The sequence below is a fragment of the Haemaphysalis longicornis genome, unplaced genomic scaffold (assembly GCF_048455015.1).
Source record: "Haemaphysalis longicornis isolate Haplotype H1 unplaced genomic scaffold, Haemaphysalis longicornis Haplotype H1 scaffold_12, whole genome shotgun sequence".
Lineage (NCBI taxonomy): Eukaryota > Metazoa > Arthropoda > Arachnida > Ixodida > Ixodidae > Haemaphysalis > Haemaphysalis longicornis.
In genome coordinates, this window is record NW_027526225.1 from 118574640 (window position 1) to 118594165 (window position 19526).

At 51.1% G+C, this 19526-nt stretch overlaps 1 protein-coding gene across 1 annotated transcript in view; it reads left to right on the top strand.

The window, feature by feature from the left end:
* The first annotated feature begins 286 nt into the window (after positions 1–286).
* Positions 287–19526, top strand: part of LOC144163389 (univin-like) — a 53890-nt gene continuing 34650 nt past the window's right edge. Inside the window, exon 1 of the mRNA XM_077694359.1 lies at positions 287–2141. Coding sequence (XP_077550485.1) covers positions 1769–2141 — 373 coding nt within the window. The 5' untranslated portion in view covers positions 287–1768. The remainder of the gene's footprint in view (positions 2142–19526) is intronic.

Below are 19526 nucleotides of genomic sequence, written 5' to 3' on the forward strand. Positions count from 1 at the left end.
AGTCGGACGCCTCGCCGGTTGATCTCTCTCTCTCTCCCCCACCTCCACACAGAGCCGCTGTTTGTCTTCTAGGTCGGCATAGCTTCTTTTCAACGCCTACGGAGAAAAGAGGGGCACTAAGTGGAAAGGATCGGCAGGCTTCAAACGTCACGTACCGGCCGGCCAATGGAGCTCCCTGCCGGCCTTCCACGTGACGCCTCAAAAGAACGCCGGCGGCGGCCGTGTACGAGAGAGGGGGAGGAGGGCGGGGGAGGGCGACCGCTCTACCTGAAAACTTCCCTGCCCGGCACGTGCGGACGTCGTCTCGCGCCTCGCCGTTGCCCCGAGCGCACGAGCGCTCCACGGACCGGTCTAGACTCCGCCGACCGCCCACGTTTCGACGTCGCTGCCGCCGTCGACGCTGCCGGCGTTGCTTCCAGCGAGAGTGTCAGCCAGGCGGCGAGAACAGCGGGAGCAGCTGGCGTCTTCGGCTAGCGGAGTCCCCGCGCCCTGCTCGTGGAACTAGGCCCTTCCGGCGGCGGGCGAAATGCCCGTGGCCTACCCGTGCACCTCGATACCGTCTGTGTGCGGTCGGTGCGGTTCCGATTTGGGGAAGAGGAACCCAGCTGGCTGCCGACCCGCCCCGCTTGGCGTGCTGCGACGGGACATCCAGAGCAGGCGATGTGCGCGGCGGAAGATGTGACTGTGCCGCAGTCGCTGCAGTCACAACGTCTCTTCCTCCCGGCGCCGGCTCGTCGCTTCGGTGTGTGTGCAGTAACAGTCCTCGCTGTGCTACGACCTCGCGAGGGCTGCTCGGCCGCGCGGCGCTCCTTCCTGGCTAGCTTCGTCGACGTGTCGCGGTCTGCGAGTTGCCGACGCCGGTCCAGTGTCGCCCCTTGTGTTGTTCGGTCGTGTGCTACCCTGTTTTCGGCACGTGTGCTGTCGCTGGCGACCGGCCACTGAGTGCCCGGTGCAGAGAAGAGGAAAAGACTCCGGACAAGACCTCCCACTGCGGCCGTGTCAGTGTCGTCCAACGCGTTTTCCTCGCCCGTGACCAGAGGAGGTGTGTGCGGCCAGCCCGGCGAAGAGACGCACGTCTCCGCTTCTGCGAGTTGCCTAATTTATAAGCGTGTGTGTTGTTGCAGTGTTACCGCCCCCGTGGAAACGCCGTAGATTTTAGATTACGAGGCTCTTGAGGAACTGCAACTGGCGTGCCATATCCGGAGGACCGCTGTAAGCGTACCCTTGTCTTTCTGTTGTGACGTAGTCCCAGAGTGCTGTGTAACACTTGAAAGAGTGCGGACACAGTCGCGACCAAACTGGCCGCAACTAAGTTGACCAACCGGACAGGAAGTCTTGCAGAAACAGCCGACTTCACCCTACAGGAGAGCAGACCGTTACTTTCACAAAACCTCGGTGCGCGCAGTCGGGGCACCGATCACGAAGGTCTCGCCTTGCGGGACGTGCTTCGCAAAGGATACGGCGAAGGCTGGATCGAGGCCAATTGCGGGTTAGCGTTCCTTCTAGCTTCAAGCGAACGTTTCGAAACGGAAAGAAATCCTCAGTACTGGCGTGACGGCGCCGTTCGGAAGTTAGGACGTGCTCCAGCGACGTACTCGTCTAGATAGGTAGGATCTCTCCAGGATAAAGAGAAAAAAAAAAGACTTTCGTTGTAGTAGAAGAAAAGGGGGCCAGTGCGGGGTTTTAAGGCCCGAGCTAAGCATCATCCGGATCGTCTGTGACGGCGCATGCGCACTCAGGCTGCGCGAAACTCGGCCTGATCGCGTCCATGCGGTATTCGGTCTTGGCGGTGTCGTGGGCGCTACTGGTGGCGGTGGTGCTCTTTCCTACCCCGTGCCGGGCCAGGGCCGTCATGGGTGGCGGCGGCAACGAGGATCCCGACAGGGCGCGGGCCATCGAACTCATCAAGGGCCGCATCCTTGCGGACCTGGGACTGTCCAGTGCGCCGCCCGCCGGCGGAAGAGGAGGGTCGTCCGCGAACAGGGTGCACATGGAACACATGATGCGCGTGTACCGGCGGAGCTTACAGCGCTCGTCGGACGAGGGCCGTGGCCGGGGGGGAAGAACGCGCTCCGGGAGGAAGGAGCTGGCCCGGGGCGCCGCCAAGGAGGTCACCCACTACTACAGCTTCAAGAACGAAGGTGAGCAGAAAATTTCACGTTGCAATGGCGCTTGATGCGCTAGCCTAGGAGGCAGACGGAGAATAATAGACATCTATATCAGCGGGTGGTTTAACACGTTCTCCATATCGCTTGCTGATTCCGCGGCAGGTGGACGACAGTTCCGTTAAGTTAAGCGCACTGCAATGTCTACGCAGGCGCAGAACACGCGCTCACTTTGATTCGAGTGAACAACATTTTGTGATAAATTTTCAGTAAAACTCGTTGAAAATGACATTTGGTTGGTGTTCGGCTACATGCGTCTTAGATGGGTCGAGAACCGCTGCACTAGGCACACCGCTGGTTTGTGCGTTCAAGGTAACGTGCAGGTATTGGGGTGCTTTGACGTTCGTTTCCCCACCCCTTACCATTCTATCAACGCTTATCTTGGGTATAGGGTGTGAGTCGATTTCGGACGCCGTGACTCAGAAAGACGAAGGTGCTGAACCCTGCTTTACATTCAAGAGATGCTGTTGGGCTAGGGCTATCGCATCTCGTACATTGGCGCGTAAGGACTCGAAGGCCACCTGCCTTGCCTTTCAGGGGTGCTGGGAGGCAAGCATTTGTTTCACAAACGGCGTTATCTTCGGCGCAGCATTTACGGGGAAGGGGGAGCAGTAAAAGTTGGCGAAGGTCGATTCAAGGAGCCTTCGTATGGGTCATGTCGGCTTCCTCATAACCTTACGGTATTGCGCCCCTAGGTATGTCGGCTCAGACCAACACCCTTTACCTTTCGCGCTTTACTCTGCTTGCCAAGCTAGCGGACTCCGTGACTGTCGTACCCTAACATTTACCCACTCAGAACGTAGAATAAATAAAAGCAACAACGGAACAGTGACCGCGATAGTTCTTTCGGACAAGATCTCCGCCATGAGCGGCACTAGCTGGTACTCCAATGTGCGCGCTTGTACCGCAAGCTATTGCTTGCCGTCAAGACTCCACAGCCTTGCTGTTTTCAATTTTCCAAAAGGCCATTTTTAAGTCCCGGATAGGTGTAATCGATGGGCATTTTCCCGCGCAGTCGTAAAACGTATTCTCAAAGTTTGCGAACTTCCCGCTTGCCTGAGATCTGGTTCACTGCCGCTTATATGAAAAAGCGTCTACGTGCGCGTTTCTTTGACAGGGTGTGGTGAAAGGCTACAAAAAATGAGAGAAACGGGTTTAAGCGCTCTAATTATTTCCGCGTTGTTGGACCGGCTACCGCACTACCCACAAGGACACCTGTAACTAATTCAGGACGACGTCGTCGGGGTATGAGTTGGGGCCGAGCGAGTTCATTCCTATTCGTCGCCCTTGAACCCTGCCCGGTTGTTGCTTTCCTGCACAACAAGGAACACGCGGCAGAGACGGCGGCCTTCGACGCTCCCTGAGCTCGGCTACTGGTCTGCGCAACGCACACTGCAGCGCTAATCTGCTTAGAGCAGCGCGCGTCGGACTTTACTGCACAAACAGCATGCCGCGCTTATTTTTCTATAGACAATGTTGTCTTCCTCTTAAAAGAAGCAGGTTGTTCGCAATGTTGCGGCGACAAAGGTAAAAAGAAAGAAGCAATACAATTGAAAAAAAAAAAAAAAGATGTAGCTATAGAAATTGATTCAGTGGAAAACACGAACGCGTACGCACGCGCAGCTACGATTAATAGTCCCGGACTTGTCCTGAGCTTATCGGGGCGGATTGCGCGTACTTTTGCAGTTTCTAGTTCCAGCTGAGACAAATGGTGCCAGCCGTGATAAATCATTCGCCCTCTTCTTGGAAATGAAAAGGCGCGGAACTCGCGCATAGAATCACGGAAACTCCACTCTTATCATTTGCGAAGGTGTTTCTTTCAGACCACGCTTCTGTAATGATGATGAATCTAAAGAATGTGCACGACTCTTGCCCGGACTGGTATACCGCACTTCTTACAATTGCTCGTGTTCAATTTACTTTCCTCCTTTCGCTATGCGGAACCTGACCTGAAAAACGTAGGTTCTTAGGTTTTTTGTTCTTCAAGACCGGGCTTAAAGCGCTCACCTACAATATTGTGATGGTCGATTGGGTTCCCATGTCTAAGTCATCCCAGCTAACGTCAAGGTATACGGTGCGTGTTAAACTTGCATCAGGCGGTATATCCCAATATAAATGTATAAAAATGTCCGACTGTGTTAGCTGTGGTACTTAGCGCCAGGAATTTGAGCGAGGAATGCTAAGAACGACTAGGTTCAACCGCAGTGTGTTATTACCGGATTATAGTGCTGCACCTGCTACTTATGATGATGATGGTGATAGTGATGGTGATGATGATACCAATAAGATGACGACGATGGTTATGAGTATGGTGGGATCAATTAAAAAAGTGGAGGTGGCTCATGGCTACAGTGCAACAAAAATACTTCACACAAGATCAAAAACTTACCGTGGAGCCACCCACCCACCGTGGCGGTTATTTTTGTGGTGGAAGCGAAAGACAAGAACGTTTGCTTGTACTGGGGCTTAGGCGCACGCAGATCCATAGGGGGTTCAAATTATTCCTGAACCTTCCAATATATATATATATATATATATATATATATATATATATATATATATATATATATATATATAATACCAGGCGTAGCTTCGGCGCGTTAAACCGTTACTTCGTATTGATTGAGCGACAACGCAGACGCTGCCAGCCGAGTTCTTTTTATTCGGAAAACTAGCTTTTTCCACGCAACCCGAGCTGTCCACTTCGACCTGTCGCTTGAATATTGCACTTTTTACAGCATTTATCTTGCCGTAGGGCATAGAAGATGAAGGTGTAGGATCAGATGACGAGGAGAAATGAACAAATGAATATGAAAAGGTTCGTTTCACGGCTGAAGACCAGGCGGAAACGGTGGTGGCATGCTTGCGTCTACGCAGTGTAAGACGAGGTGTCAGTGGCGACCGAATAGCGAGAGGAAAAGCGACCTACGCCTTTCCTCCCATGTTTAAAACATGCCTTCGTGTCCTGCGGGGTTTCTTATTACGCCTGAGCACTGGGAACGTCGATGGCTAAAAAGAAAGAAAAAGATTCTCCTTCCGAATAGACAAGACAGCGGCGGCAGCGTCTCTTCAAGTGGGCAGTTCTTCCGTGCCGTGGCCAGGAGTCCGCTCCAACTTGCCCAATTTTCGGCGCTGTCGAAGTGGCGGCAATGGCTGAACTCGCTATCGTGGCGAGACGCCGTCGATCCGCGTGATAGCCCGTTTCGATTTCGCCTCAAACTTCCCGTGGCAGTTCTCGGCGATACCTTAAGGCTCACGGGCATTTTATGGCGCGCCCATATCGCCGATTGTAGACGTCGATGCACGCGACAAGCTGCGAACGCAGGTATTTGGAGCACGCGGCTCGTTATCCAACCGGCTTGCAGCGTGGGCCCCTTTCGAATCAAGGACTCAAGTGGCCGATTTGTTACCTCCGCGGGAAAGAGCGGCAAAAGCACACGCGCAGCGTTCTTAAAAGCACGCCTCGCGCGCTTTACAACACTTCGTGCCACACACGACGATCACGTATAGCGAGCGAAAGAGATTCAAAGTTTCCTTTGCGACGCCCATGGACAGGAATGCACGCTGCTACAGTAATATTCGGTTATAAGAGTTGGGTTATATGGGTTTTGTTATATAGGTTACACGGGTTTGTTTATGCGGATTATATTGGTTAGAAGGGTTTGGTTACATGGGTTGTATTGGTTACATAGGATCGCTTATATGGGTTTGGTTATATGAGTTCGGTTCTATGGGAAACATCGGTTTTGTTATATGGGTTATATTTGTTCGATTATATGCCTTATTGACAGGCCAGCGAGGTTTTCCTTTCGTCACGTCAGCCTCGAACTCACCACGTGAGCTGAAATGGGTCCAGGGGCTGCGACCTACTGAATCGTTGTGGTCGGCAAGTTTTGACCATAGCTGACGAGTGTGACGTCAGCAATGAGTGACACACTCGCTCGGAGTGAGTGAGTGAGTGAGTGAGTGAGTGAGTGAGTGAGTGAGTGAGTGAGTGAGTGAGTGAGTGAGTGAGTGAGTGAGTTGCCAGCGAATGGGCGGACCTAGCGTTGCGAGGCGTGCCGGCAACTGCTTCGTCCGAGTGGCACCATTCGAGACTATTTGCGGCCAATCGCCGGAAGTCACAGAGGTTTGTGTCTTTCAAAAAATGCGGGACAAAGCGTAAATGTCGCGCCTGTAGCGATCCAGTGTCCTTTTGGGAGTATAACAGCTCGCCTAACGTTACAGGTGGACCACTTCTGCATTTCCTGCTACTTGTATTGCTCACGACAAAAAACATCTTTCGAATGCTTGCTTAATTAAATTTGAAATTATTGTAAGACAAAAGGAGAGATAGTAATTTTATTAAGAGTAAAAAAAATGCACAGAGGTAAGCCTTATGATGTAAGGGGGAAATAAGCATGTATAAAGGAGGACAAAGATGGAGATCGTCGAATTGGTGTGAAATTTGTGCGTAATACATTACCTCTTCGCTTCGAACTATACTCGGTGGACGTTCGAGAGGGATTTAAATACCTACATTCTCTCTAGAACATTTATACTCCAGAGTAAGCCCTCGAACAAAGTGCATTCAATTACTTTTAAAAAAAAGTTTACTCCTCCGCCTCTATAGGGGAAGTGCGTGCGGCTCTCGTTTTCATCTTGCAAATGCCGGATAAACAATAACGTGGAGCATCTAGAACCCTCAGCAGGACACAAAAAAACATGTGTTTGATGGCCAGCATTTTATCGCTAATGGTCTGTGGCGAATGCAAGACCCTATAAGGCGAAGTAGCACGTTTGCATCACATGCAGTGATGTGCATTGTGTCCTAATACAATCGTTAATGCTAGTACAGCAGTGACAACCGGTTTATCTGCGTAATAATAAGCTGGTGTCAAGTTAGCGGTGATGCAGTTTACTTCGGCGGTGAGGCTTAAACGAATACAGTAGAACCTCGTTATAACAAATACTGATATAGCGAATTATCGGCTATAGCGAACGAAACGGGAACTTCGGTTGGTCGGGCTTTATTTTAGTGACACTTATTCTTTTTGTAACGAAACCGCCAGAGCCGCGCCGGATATCACCTATAACGAAGAAATATTTGGTTCGCGCCATAACTTTAAAAAGATAAAAAATAATTAGAAGCTAACAGTTTGCGAAACTGGAAAAGCAGAAAGGCTATTTCGTGCGTGGACACTGGGGAAAACTTCATCCTGCAGTACTGTGAAAAGCCGCCAGACGAAGATCACATCTTTCTTCAAATAAGAACGCAGGCCTGTTTTTTCAAACGAACTTTGTTCTCTTGTTATTTCACGTTGTCAAGATCCGGTCCATTTAGTGTGAAATGCCGCGAAGAGACAGGTAAGGATTATTTTGTTTACAGAGGGTTCGAAGTCTGGAAAGGTGTGTTTTAGTATCTAGGATTTTTGGGCGAGCCAGATTGCAGATTTTGTTAGAACCCCTTTTTTAACGCTACTGTTGCAACGAATATTGGATATAACGAACTAATTGACTGACCCGCGACTACTTCGTTTTAACGAGGTTCGACTGCATTTAGAGAAAACCCGATAAAAGTTTGAGTCGGCGTTTTTTCAAAAAGTGGTTTTTTTTTTCTTTCAGAAAATCGTATTCGACAATGGTTTATCGCAATGATTTGTGATCCTGTAATCTGAACACTTACGTGGAAATAGTGGTTTTTGCTGTTCTGCCAAAAGTACCGCACAATCAGCTTCCGCGTTCGCTCTACTTCCTGATTCCGCAAGGCAATGCCCTATCCCGCTGATATTTCTTGCTGGCGCCTATCCGTATAACCAAATGGCGGCGGAACAAAAGAATCAATATGCGTCGCCCAGCATAGTGACCTCTTATCTTTACTCAGGATTAGCTACTGTCGGGCCCTTTCTGGTGCCGTGATGCGCCCTGCTGCGCCCGGCGATGTATACGGCAGTCTGCATGTTCCACTCCACGTAACAACAACAACAACAAATAAAGGAGGGGGAGGAGAAAACGGAGCCCAGTTCGAGCGAGAGTAGCGCACGGGCGAATAGGGCGGTCCCTCGGCGGCGGAGTCGTCAGCCATAACTCAGGATAAAGTCGCAGTTATCACACGTCGCCGTCTCTACAGATGCCGCCGTCGATTCCTCACTAGCGAGTTGCCAAGCGCGCCGCCTCTTCGCGTGCTCGTGTTCATATTTTTACGGCCTGCCTATTGATTGTGTATAATGGCGTTTCGCGCGCGCCTCGAAGGGACGATCACCGGCGGTACTGACAAACACTTCTGGGGCGGCATTCCCGTGTTTGTCCGTTTTGAAAACGGCTGTTTTGGGTCCGTGTTATTGCAACGTACTTCCAGTTGTAGACGGGCTTTGGGTTGACCTTTGCGTAACTGTTCTTGAAAACAAAGTTTAAACGAATTAACATATTTTAAACTATCTTTTATGTGTTTATTGTTCCGCCAGCGAACCAACAACAAGGCGACGTCTGCTCCGAGAAGCCGCGGCTCATAGCTCCGCCGTGCTTGCATGACGTCACATCCGGGTGTTCGCTTTTAGCCAATGAGGGCTTGCTCAAAACGGACACTTTTTAAACGTACGCAAAACGGACAAAACACAAGAATACCGCCCCTGGATTAAATGGCGCCGCAGCTTCCGCTCTCTCGCTCGAAGTTCGGCGACATGGAGGAAAGAAAAGGTTAGGAGAGGCCCTGACGTCACATTTGTGAAGCCGAGTCCCGCCATGACTTGAGCCCACGGCGCCCAGCACTCTATCCCATCATCCTTTGCTGTCTCCGGTTTGATTTGACTAACATGGCGTCGCCCTGCCCTCCCGCTTCGAAGCGAAAACAGCTTCGTCGCTAATTCCTCGGTGCGATGTCATCTTCTAAGCTGTTGATTTCGCCTTCAATTTGCCCATTCTAACCCTCACCCAAAGTTTCAATCGAAAAACGGCCTTCGTTTTTGAGATAGAAGGACGATTTTTCAGCTCTTAAGCCTGGCAAAGTAGCGTTTGTCGTCGTCATAGCAACATGCTCGTGGGATGGCGAACGCAGACGCCTCCGACGGCAGAGTTTTCAAACTGGCCTAATCTAAAAACGTTTTTCGTAGCGACTGCGCTGGTTTGCAAGCGTAGCGAAGCAGCCACATACCAAGCGCCTTAAAAATTTGTTCGTTCTATTTGCCCAAATTTGGCCGCTGCAGTTGTAAACAAGTAAGCAACATTGTCTATGGGCTCAAGAAAAATGACGTAACTTCCTCCACATTTTTCGCAATGCATTGGGATGCTAGGGGCCTCTCCTGAGTATTCTTTCCTCCATGTTCGGCGACATTAGGCCTTCCCATACTTTGGCACGACCGTGACGTTCGGCTTCCCGGTATGGCAGCGTGAAAGTTCGCCCTTTATCGGTCTTCCTCGCGCCCTTGGAGACACTTGGGATGCCCGTGGGATTATGATTTTATTTTGATTCGACGATTGATTGGCGCCTTCATCGTTCAGTCATCATGAGCGAACGACCCTCTTTCCGGTACACGTGCCAATACCTACAGGTGGAACGGTTGAGGAATTATCTTGTTTTTCGATTTTCAAATGCAAGTATTCTTTGTGTGCTTTCCCCGGTTGGTCATTTTGGTTGGTTGTAAACGTGCCGTAGGCAAGTTGGGGCCTACGTTGTTTCACATTCAACAAGTTTCTTTTTTTTTTTTTGTCAGGGAAACATGGGTTTGTTAGTGTAGAAGTTCTCCGTGGGGCGCGCAGAGTTTGGAAGCGTTGCCTGGAGGCTTATGGGTGTACGCTATCAATTGCTCAGGCAGCTTTCGCAACGCCTCCAGTAGCCAGAGCAAGAGGAAGCAAGAAACCTACGTAGTTTAGTGACCCGAAATACCTCTACGAAAAGTCACACCGAGAATAAAATGTGCGCTGATGAAAAAAAGAAGGTTCCTGCTTGCTAGAAACATCACAACACAAAATTAAACACAAGTTTCAGACACTAAGAGAAAATGAGAGTGAGGCGGAGAAGTGTGGCCTTCGAAATGCCGCCACCACCACTAGCATTTTCGCATCAAATCTTTCGGGGATTTCCTTTTGTAAATTTCCGTTGGAACTACACATCGCGTCTAATCACCCGACGTGTGTGTACAAAATTTTTTCAACGTAGCCCTTTTATGAGGTAAAAAGGCGTTCCGCATTTCGCAATTCGCTTCTCTCTCCCCCCTACACACACACCCAAAACACCGTTGGTGCCGGGAACATTACGCTGATTTAAATTTTACATGGAACGCCTGCCAGACAATAGAGGAATATTTCAAGAGGTTTCACAAGCAGTTATTCCGCCCCTTGCTGTCAACCGCCGCGTCTTTAGTGAGAGCTTATTTGTTGTTGTTGCAGTCGCGTCTTCGATCTCGTGAAAAAAAAGCAAGTACATAGTTGGTCAGCCAAAGTACCGCCAGAGTCCTTCAATGCCTTTCTGGTCATGAAACTTCGCCCTAACGCTATGGGAGAGCTTCGTGCGCTGCCCAGGGAGGCCGCGCCGCGGCGCTGGTGTTGACCGGAGGGCAGCCGGGGGCGTGGTCAGAGCGTGTTTGGCAGGGAACGGACCACGCAGTAAGATAAAGCAGACGCTCGCCGCCTTATCAGCAGTGCGCTTTCACTTTACGTGTCACGGGCCGCTCAAATGGACTGATCATTTCGTGAGTGTCGAAAAAAAATTCCCCGCATTTCCCCGAGGGGAAGAATGTGAAAGTGCGAATGCACGAGTTGAATTTGCGCGGTTCGGTAATGTTCGCGAAAGAGAGATCACACACACACACACAACTACAAAGAAAGAAAGATGCATTTATTCACAGACACCTATATGTGTTGTCGTTGTACTTGATTGCTAGAGCGGATCTCAGCTTTGAAATTTCGTGTCAGTACTCCTTTAAGCGGGTGCATTAGCCCTTCTCACGCCCGATTCCTGGCCAATCCCCCACGTGGGTATGTGCCTTGTCAGCGGCCAGGCAGCGCGCGCCAATCTCCCCCCGTTGCCAAGGAAGACGAGGAGATTCCTGGCCAATCCCCCACGTGGGTATGTGCCATGTCAGCGGCCAGGCAGGGCGCGCCCATCTCCCCCCGTTGCCAAGGAAGAGGAGGAGCGCGCGCTCCCGCAGCTGTTGCTATGCGGACGGCGGCGGACAATTAAGGCTCGCTTAAGAAGTGCATTCGCACTTAAAATTTGCTGCGAACGGGCATGCTGCTACTGCGCTCCTGCCTGCCGGCCTGGCTACAGAGCGGTGGCGGCCGCCCGATGCCCTCCGATCTGCGGTGGCGCCCCTCGCGGTAGCCTTTGTCCCCGTACGAAACTTGGCCGGGAGTTTCATGACCAGAGAAGCATTGAAGAACCGCCTTTGAAACGCTTCGAGTACTTCAAAGGGTGCGCGCACATCGGAAACGTTGCGAATTCTTTAATGCGCGAACACCGGAAATGCAAGGGGCGACGTTATCTCTGAGGCCCATCGAACGCTGGGCGGAAAGCGGATAACTGGGACGATCAGACGAACAGTCGTAATAATCGCCGGTACCGACCGACCGTTATGTCTGTGGTCAGGGTGTACCACAAAGGAAAATGGCATGCGACAACACCTACCAGGCAAGGAAAAGGCCGTAGCTTTGCGTCACTATAACCGGAATAACGGTACATACGGGGCCATCGTCTTCATGATTGGCAAGGATTTTAGAAAAACCTTATCACCGCATGATGAGATTGGCCAGTACCGTTGCGAGAAAACATGTCAAGGTTGGATAATGAGGGGACTTCTCGTTCATCTAGACGACGTTGCATGCGGTCGAAAAAGGGTTATGCGGCGCACTGAATCGCGTTGCAGCGGAACGATAAACAACCTGTAACGACGGGGTTAAGAATACATTTGCATTTTCCTGTTCCCTGTCTTGCATACGCAAGCCTCGCAGGAATGTATTCCTCTCACCGCCCCTCCCCTTTTTCCTTCTTCCCATAACGAAATGGTGGCACTGGTCAGAGAAACTTGTCTTTTTAAGGCTGTAACCCTACCCCCCTCCCGGTCAATATTCCATTTATGTCGATTGATTGATTGACGCCACGCAGGCGATGAGGTGCGCCGTGGTGGAGGGCACCGGATTGATTCTGACCACCTGAGAATCCTTAACGTGCGCCGAAATCTCGTTTACACGGACGTTTTTGCTTTTCGGCTCCATCAGATGAGCGGCCGCCGCTGCCGGGAATCGAACCCGCGACCTCTTGCTCAGCAGCACAACGCCTTAGCCACTGAGCCACTGCGGCAGGTCTTCTATTTATGTCGCGCGGCTGCGATGGCGGTGCGTTTTCTTAAGACGTCGTAAAGAAGCGGACTTTATCTTCCTGTGAGGACCTGCGGGATCTTTACAGCGTTCGTTTATTCGTTCATTTATCGCTCATTTTCGAGTGTCTGTAAAGAACGCGATCTCTCTTTGCCTTTCTCTCTTTGATTGCTGGCTTGCTGGTTATCGCGTGCATCTATTCATGTCGAGCTCAACATGTCAGCGTTCGAAGCCCTTGGAGGACCTTCTGCGGTGCCGAGCAGAGAACGGCATGGCTTGTTCCCTCTCATCCGCTCCCGGAAGCGTAGTGCGCGATAAGAGATGCGTTCCGATACACGTGAAGTGGGGCTACAATTAGCAGCTAAAGAACTTTTTTCGAGTCAACTGATAGGCTTTGTTGGGAAGACCGTTTAAACCGGATATAAGCAGGTTCTTTAGTGCTTTTCGGTAGTGGCGAACCACCGGCGTTTTGAGTCAGTGTTTGTTTCAGGTTCAAAGCCAAACCAGTTCGGCTTCGACTTCGACTTTCCCATGCAGCTACGAGTCCTTTTTTTTACAGCGAAGCTGTTCTTGCTGGCCGTAATGTGTGCGGTGTCAAAAAAAAAAAAAAGAACTCCGCGTCATAGTTATTCCCGCCGTTTACCGTAAGTATGAGCACGCGTTTTACGAGGAGTGCCCGGCGTCATCCAGGCTTGCGCGTGGAGATCGCAAAAAATACCTAGAAAACAGTTCACGTGCGTCGGCGCCTCAAGGATGTAGCACAAGACAGGTGGCGCTACAGACGCCCAGTTCCGGAAGCACGTTGCCGCCAGTTCTAGCGCGTGCTGACGCGTTCCACATTGGGAGAAATGTGAAATCCCGCGGAGAAAACTATCCGGGCCCGCCAGTCATGCATGCGGAAGACGACGATGCACATGGATATGATGATGGCTACTACCACCACAGTGAAAACCGACGACGGAATATGTGAACAAACAATATCAAACCTAATGCAATGTGTGGTGGTGGGTCCTTTAGTGCTTACATGAAAAGAAATCTTCCAGCTTCGCTCTGGTTCAAGCCTCGGGCGACTCAGTGAAAGCTTCGCCAATTTTTGTCTCTGCCTACACTGGGTGCACTATAAGCAGCCAGTGTAGTGTCTATAAGTAATCCCTCGTTAACTCGAAGTCGTAAAATCCGCTGTAAATTTTGAGATAAGCGAAGTGTCGAGCTAAACCAAATGCGTGGCCAGGTCACCGAAATAAGAGCTAATGCTGGTAACAAAAGCTCCACTGCACAGAGGCGCTTTCGTAAAAAAGGCAAAACATTTCGCTGGCAAAACTAATTTTATTATTTCGGAATAAAGAACGGCGTGATTCTTGCCTGTTTCATGTTCCAATATGGGTCCAGAAAAGCGTTCTCGAACTGCTCAATGCGTCGCATGAATTGTTGGTCGCCACGGCAAATTGTATCTTGTTGCGAAGCTTGAGGCGCAGCATCATCGTTGTTTCTGTCGTTGTAGGCACTTCTCGGGGCTCCTCTTCATCATCATGATCAGCTGCATCGTCCACAGCTCTCAACACTGTAGGCTTCGGACAGCATTCCGGTAACGGGAATATCGGCGTTGCACAGCGTAAATTTGCCGTTCACGACACCGTTCGGCGCATAGTGGGAGCTAAGCGTTAGAACAGTGACCTTATCAGTTTTCTGTAGCGGACTTTGCCTTGTGTACTCTGTGTCAACATTTCGAAATACCCGCAGCCCCCCCTCCCCTCCTAAAATGTTTGGAGATAAAGGGGGGAAATACATGGCACATATGGGAGGTAAATGCACGGCGAAAGAAAGTTTCGACCTAACCGATATTTCGAGATATCCGAGTTCGAGTTAACGAGGAATTACTGGGCATCGGTCCCACCTCGCCGAGCCTGCACTCAGTGAGGCTAACGAATGCGAAACCACGTTGAGAGTTGGGCGATTTGTTGATTGATTGATTGATTGTAGGGTTTAACGCGCCGACGCAACGCAGGCGATGAGGCGCGCCGTAGTGGAGGGCTCCGGATTAATTTTGACCACCTGGGGATCTTTATCGTGCGCCGAAATGTCGTACACACGGGCGTTTTTGCTTTTCGCCTCCATCAGAAAAGCGGCCGCCGCGGCCGGGAATCGAACCCGCGACCTTGTGCTCAGCAGCGCAACGCCTTAGCCACTGAGCCACCGCGGCGGGTTGGCCGATTTGTGGCGCGTGCTGCGGGAAACTTGCACGCAGTTCGTTCCTCTCGGCGTTCCTGAGCGGCGGCAGGCCCGTGCACTTGCACCGACGGGGCACGTGTTTCGCAGCGTGGAACGTTTCCTACAAAAGCGGGAAACGCCGAGAGACGCACGGCGACGGCCCGTCACTCTCCTGCCCTCACTTCGTGTCTTGGTATATTTCCCGAAGGCCCCCGCGGGCCGCCCAACCGGGCTCCTCGGTGGACTGAACCATGATTTTATATACAGGAATTTCTGGAGCTTGAATCAACGCTGAGACATTTATCTGGAAGGGGAACTCGCTTTATTCTCCTTCACCTGGAAGGCAACTTTAGCTACGCAAGAAGGCGTGAACCTTAAAAGTATAAAACGGGGCAGAACAAACACGAGAAAGAGAATACGAGCACACACAGCAGTGTGTTCGCTGTCCGGCAGCGCCAAGACGCGGGAGCGTACTGCTAATCTTCGCGGTTATGGCTAATGCGTCTTGCGCAGCCACAGAATAATCAAATTGCCCTTAGGTTTGTCGGCGCGGCGGCCGCTTGGTTGATAGTTCTGAAGAACGACTCTGCTCCTTGTGATCCCGTTCTTCACCTTTACAAGGTTTAAGACAAACGTGGTAGAGTGGATTACCTCGTTTGCTATCACACAGTGAGTGAGTGAGTGAGTGAGTGAGTGAGTGAGTGAGTGAGTGAGTGAGTGAGTGAGTGAGTGAGTGAGTGAGTCAGTGAGTGAGTGAGTGAGTGAGTGAGTGAGTGAGTTGCTAGCGAACGGGCGGACCTAGCCTTGCACGGCGTATTGGCAGTTATTTGCTCCTCCCGAGTGGCACGTTTTAGTACTATTCGCGGCCAACCACCCGAAGCCAACAAATGTTTGTGCCCTTCAAAAAGGTCAGCACAAAAGACGCAAGATGTCTCGCCTGGCGATACAGGCAAATGAACGCGCCTTGTAACATTGCGCAACCCTCGGTTCCGTGAGCCGTTATTCTCCTCTAAGCAGTCTCTGATTTAGCCTTCCGGATATAAACAGCCCAGGAGAAAGCGAATATTACTCTCTCTCTCTCTCTCTCTCTCTCTCTCTCTCTCTCTCTCTCTCTCTCTCTCTCTCTCTCTCTCTTGTATTCGGTACTGTCTTACCTTTCACACGCACACGCTCATCTTTCTCGTCTCGACGAAGTACCCTTTCCTTCGGCGCGATTTCGTCGCCGCTCGAAGAGCCTGCTCCTTGCAACCGAGAAACGCGCCTCGTTGGGAGCAAACAAAACAAGGCGGCATAACTGAGCCGACAAGGACGTTCCTCGCCGCCGCCAACGACCATCCGTGCCGTCTCCCCCGCCTCCCTCTCTCCTCGCGCAGCACGCGAAAGCGGCGGGCAGCTAACAAGGACGGCCGCACCGCGTTTAATAGCGCCGTCAGTCGCAGAAAACTGCTGCCGCTGTTAGCTTCCCGGCGAGCCCGTACGACGGGGGAAGAAGCGGTGCGGAAGAGGTTGCGGCGATAATGGCCCATCGTTTACCGCGGCGGAGAGCGAATGGGCGGTTGCCGAAACGCCGTCGATCCTCTGTAAAGCTGAAAAGAGGCTCGCGGGCAACGGATTTCAGAGTCGAACGAATACCAACGGCGAACTATGAAATACCCGTTCCGTGAATACTCGTTGTAACAAAAAGTGCTTTAACCGAAATATCGCTGTGTGCGAAATTTTTCATGGTTCCACAGCCTATCATGGTGACAAGCCGGTACACAGTGCGGAGAGCAAATGCGTGGTTGCCTAAACGTCGTCAGTTCTCTGCGAAACTGAGAAGACACTGGCAGAGAATGGATTTCAAATTCGAGTGAATGAATACCAACGGCGTGCTAGGGTCGAAAGCCTTCGTGCAGTGAACACTCGTAACAAAATCGCTTATGCGAAATCTCTCTTTGTTCAAATTTTTTTGTATGTGTGTGTTTTGTTTTCTCTACTGCAGCAGTGTATAGAGAGCACATCACAACGACGTTTAATAAAGTGTCACTAATAACCGGCCACTTTGCTGTCCGAAGGGTTCACTGTAGTTTTATTTTATTTATTTTATTATGTAGAGGCAAAAGGGGTGGATGGAACTGGGAGGTGGGTGGGGAGATTCTGTAGCGTCCGTGGAAGCAACTGCCTTCGCTAGCAAGCAGTGAATGAAACGTACTAATTTATATCATCTGGCTTAGAGCGTTCTAATTAGGTCATTGCCCCGTCCTTCGACAGCTTGTTTCCATGCACCGATCACGTCCGCTGCTTACCCTGATACCTGTCAATGTTCGCACAACTGGAGGGAAATCCCCGGTTCCTGCTATGTATAGATTGCGAAGTGGGCGGGTATCTGACGCTGCAATCGCTCGACCCGTTCAGGAGAAATTGGAGTTGAGTTGATTTTGAGTTAGCTCCGAACTTTTGCGTCTCGAATTTGCTCGCGACATCCCGGTGTTGTTGCACCCAACCAGTCCACAGTCCTACAATGTACGCTATACGTATGCGGCACTCATCAGAGGGTGGGGGCGCTGGATTCCTAAAGACAGCAAATCTGAACTGGAAGCTTACGTCGCACAGGGCACGAATTAAAATGTTTTTGTACAATGTTTTGTCTTGCCTGGTAAGTAAGTATACTTATTTCATGGGGAAGAGAGAACAGGTGCGCCGACAACAGGAACATCGCCTCCTCTGAACAAGCGCCTGCCCTCCGCACGCACATTCACTTTTTTTTTTCGTTATAGGGTTTTTTATACTTCTACAGGCCTGTTAAGACTTTTCGAAGTACCACAATTTCATTTATGTACATAGTGATGTAACACCCAAAAAGGTTCACTTAACTGATGGGCACTGCATATTGAATATTTCCAATCATATTATCCCGGATACTCACCGCCCAAAGGCATGAGCCAACGTTGCATCTTTTTCGCTCACGAAATAACTGCTCTTAGATGTTCTTCCCTAAAACAATCTCGCAAGTGAATTAAGTTGATGCCAACTTAATAATATCATCATGTTCAAGGGCCCCCTCTAGCGTTCTTTTCCTGAGTCCCTAATTGAAATTTTGTTTCTTGATTTGCATGATTTCGCTGTCAGTTGCCGAAATCTTCGAGGCCAATGCCTGCAACCTACAATGCTAAGATCGAAGTAGTACTCATAATTGCAGTGCTGATCAATATATTGACTTGCACCGCACGAATACCAGCGTGCAACCTCTGCGTCCAACCATCCGTCCGAACAGACTTCCGATGCACGGTGGGTTACTCTCTACTCGCATTCCTGAAAAGGAGTACGTCATATAGTACATCATGCGAATACAATGTGATAAGGCGGCCAGTTAATGATAAGTTAATTATGGCCTTTTTTACACGGGCATGCTCAACAATATTCCTCCCGGAAGGTTGTTGACCTTTGACATCGCGAAGCTTCGGATAGGAAAACTGGTGGCAGTTGGAGACGGACACTGTAGCTAATGACGATCAGGCGGCCTTGATGCGTTACCTGCGAAGTCTTTTCTCTGTCCCCAAGTGAGTACCAATTGCCGCCTTAATCGGATCTACAGGGCTCACTAAGGCATTGCACAAATTGCTCCGTCCAGGTCAGATGAGAACAGACGTTTTTCAGCGGTGCCACATAGAAGGGGCAGTTCGGTCGAGCGCCCGTTCGAAAACGCCGTGCTCTGCAGGCGACCCAGCAAGCCTGCTAAGGCCATCCGCTTCAAAGAACGCTCGCTACAGTAGGGAGTAATATGCTGCTCTGAACTAGCTCTGAACCATGGTTGAACGCGCAGTCCTGACCTGCAGAGGCAGCGCCACACTTGGTACATCAGCTGTGTTATAGAATTCTTCGTTGCCCGAAAAAGCGAACACATGCGCAACCAGCCTCCTCAAGTTCTTCACTCGAATGTGACGATTCGGCGCTATTCTGAGGCAATTTTCAACAACTTAAAAGTTTCGGTTGAGACAATTTTGAACCGGGTGGCACTTAACAGCGGGGCGGTAAAGCGGGAATGGGCGGCTTCAGTGGTGAAGCGTCTTTTCCACGTGCCTCGCCTTACCCCCCCCCCCCCCCCCCCCTTACCAACCGTCTACTCCATCATTCCCACTTAAGACATTATTTCTTTTCTCTTTTTTATCGCCAGAACAGGCAGCAGTTGCATGTCAAGAATGCCAAGAAAGCGCTGGAATTTCGATGTGGTCGCTTCTTCCTGGACCCGCATGCGGCGAGCTGCCGTAACAACTCGGCCACACGCAGCCGCTGGCCAGTAGCGACGGAGACGGCTCTGTTCTTGAGAATAGGCATTCTAGGGGGGAATTTCCGAACAAAATGGGCGCGTCCTGTCGCGAGCAATAAAATGTCGGCGCAGCCTCACCAGCCCACGGGGTAGACAACAAAGAGGGACAATAAACGAACTAAACAGGTAAAGTTCACCCGAGCGAGGCCGAAAAGAGCAGCGTTTCTTCCCAGTCGAACTGACAGAAGTCACCGAGAGGCCAGCAGCTCGGAACGGCGAGGCGGGGGAGGGGAGTAGGTGGCAGGGTAGGAGGGGAGGGGGACCCGGCGAGCAGGGCACGATGTCGGCGTCGATAAGCGCATACCTGGTCGCCCGCGGCACGACCACCGGCTCTGGAGGCGGCGACGACGCACTCGGCGCACGGGCGACGTCGCCCGCCAGTCGCGCCGGCACGGCCCGATAGTATCTCTCCTTAACAGCTTTCATCTCTGTTTGTGCGGCGACGCCGTGCTCTATTCCCCGCGGACGTCCGCGGACCGATGTCGCCGCCGGGAGACAGCGTGTCCTCTCGTCCAGTTTTCCTGCACTGGACGACGCGGACTTACTACGATGACGTT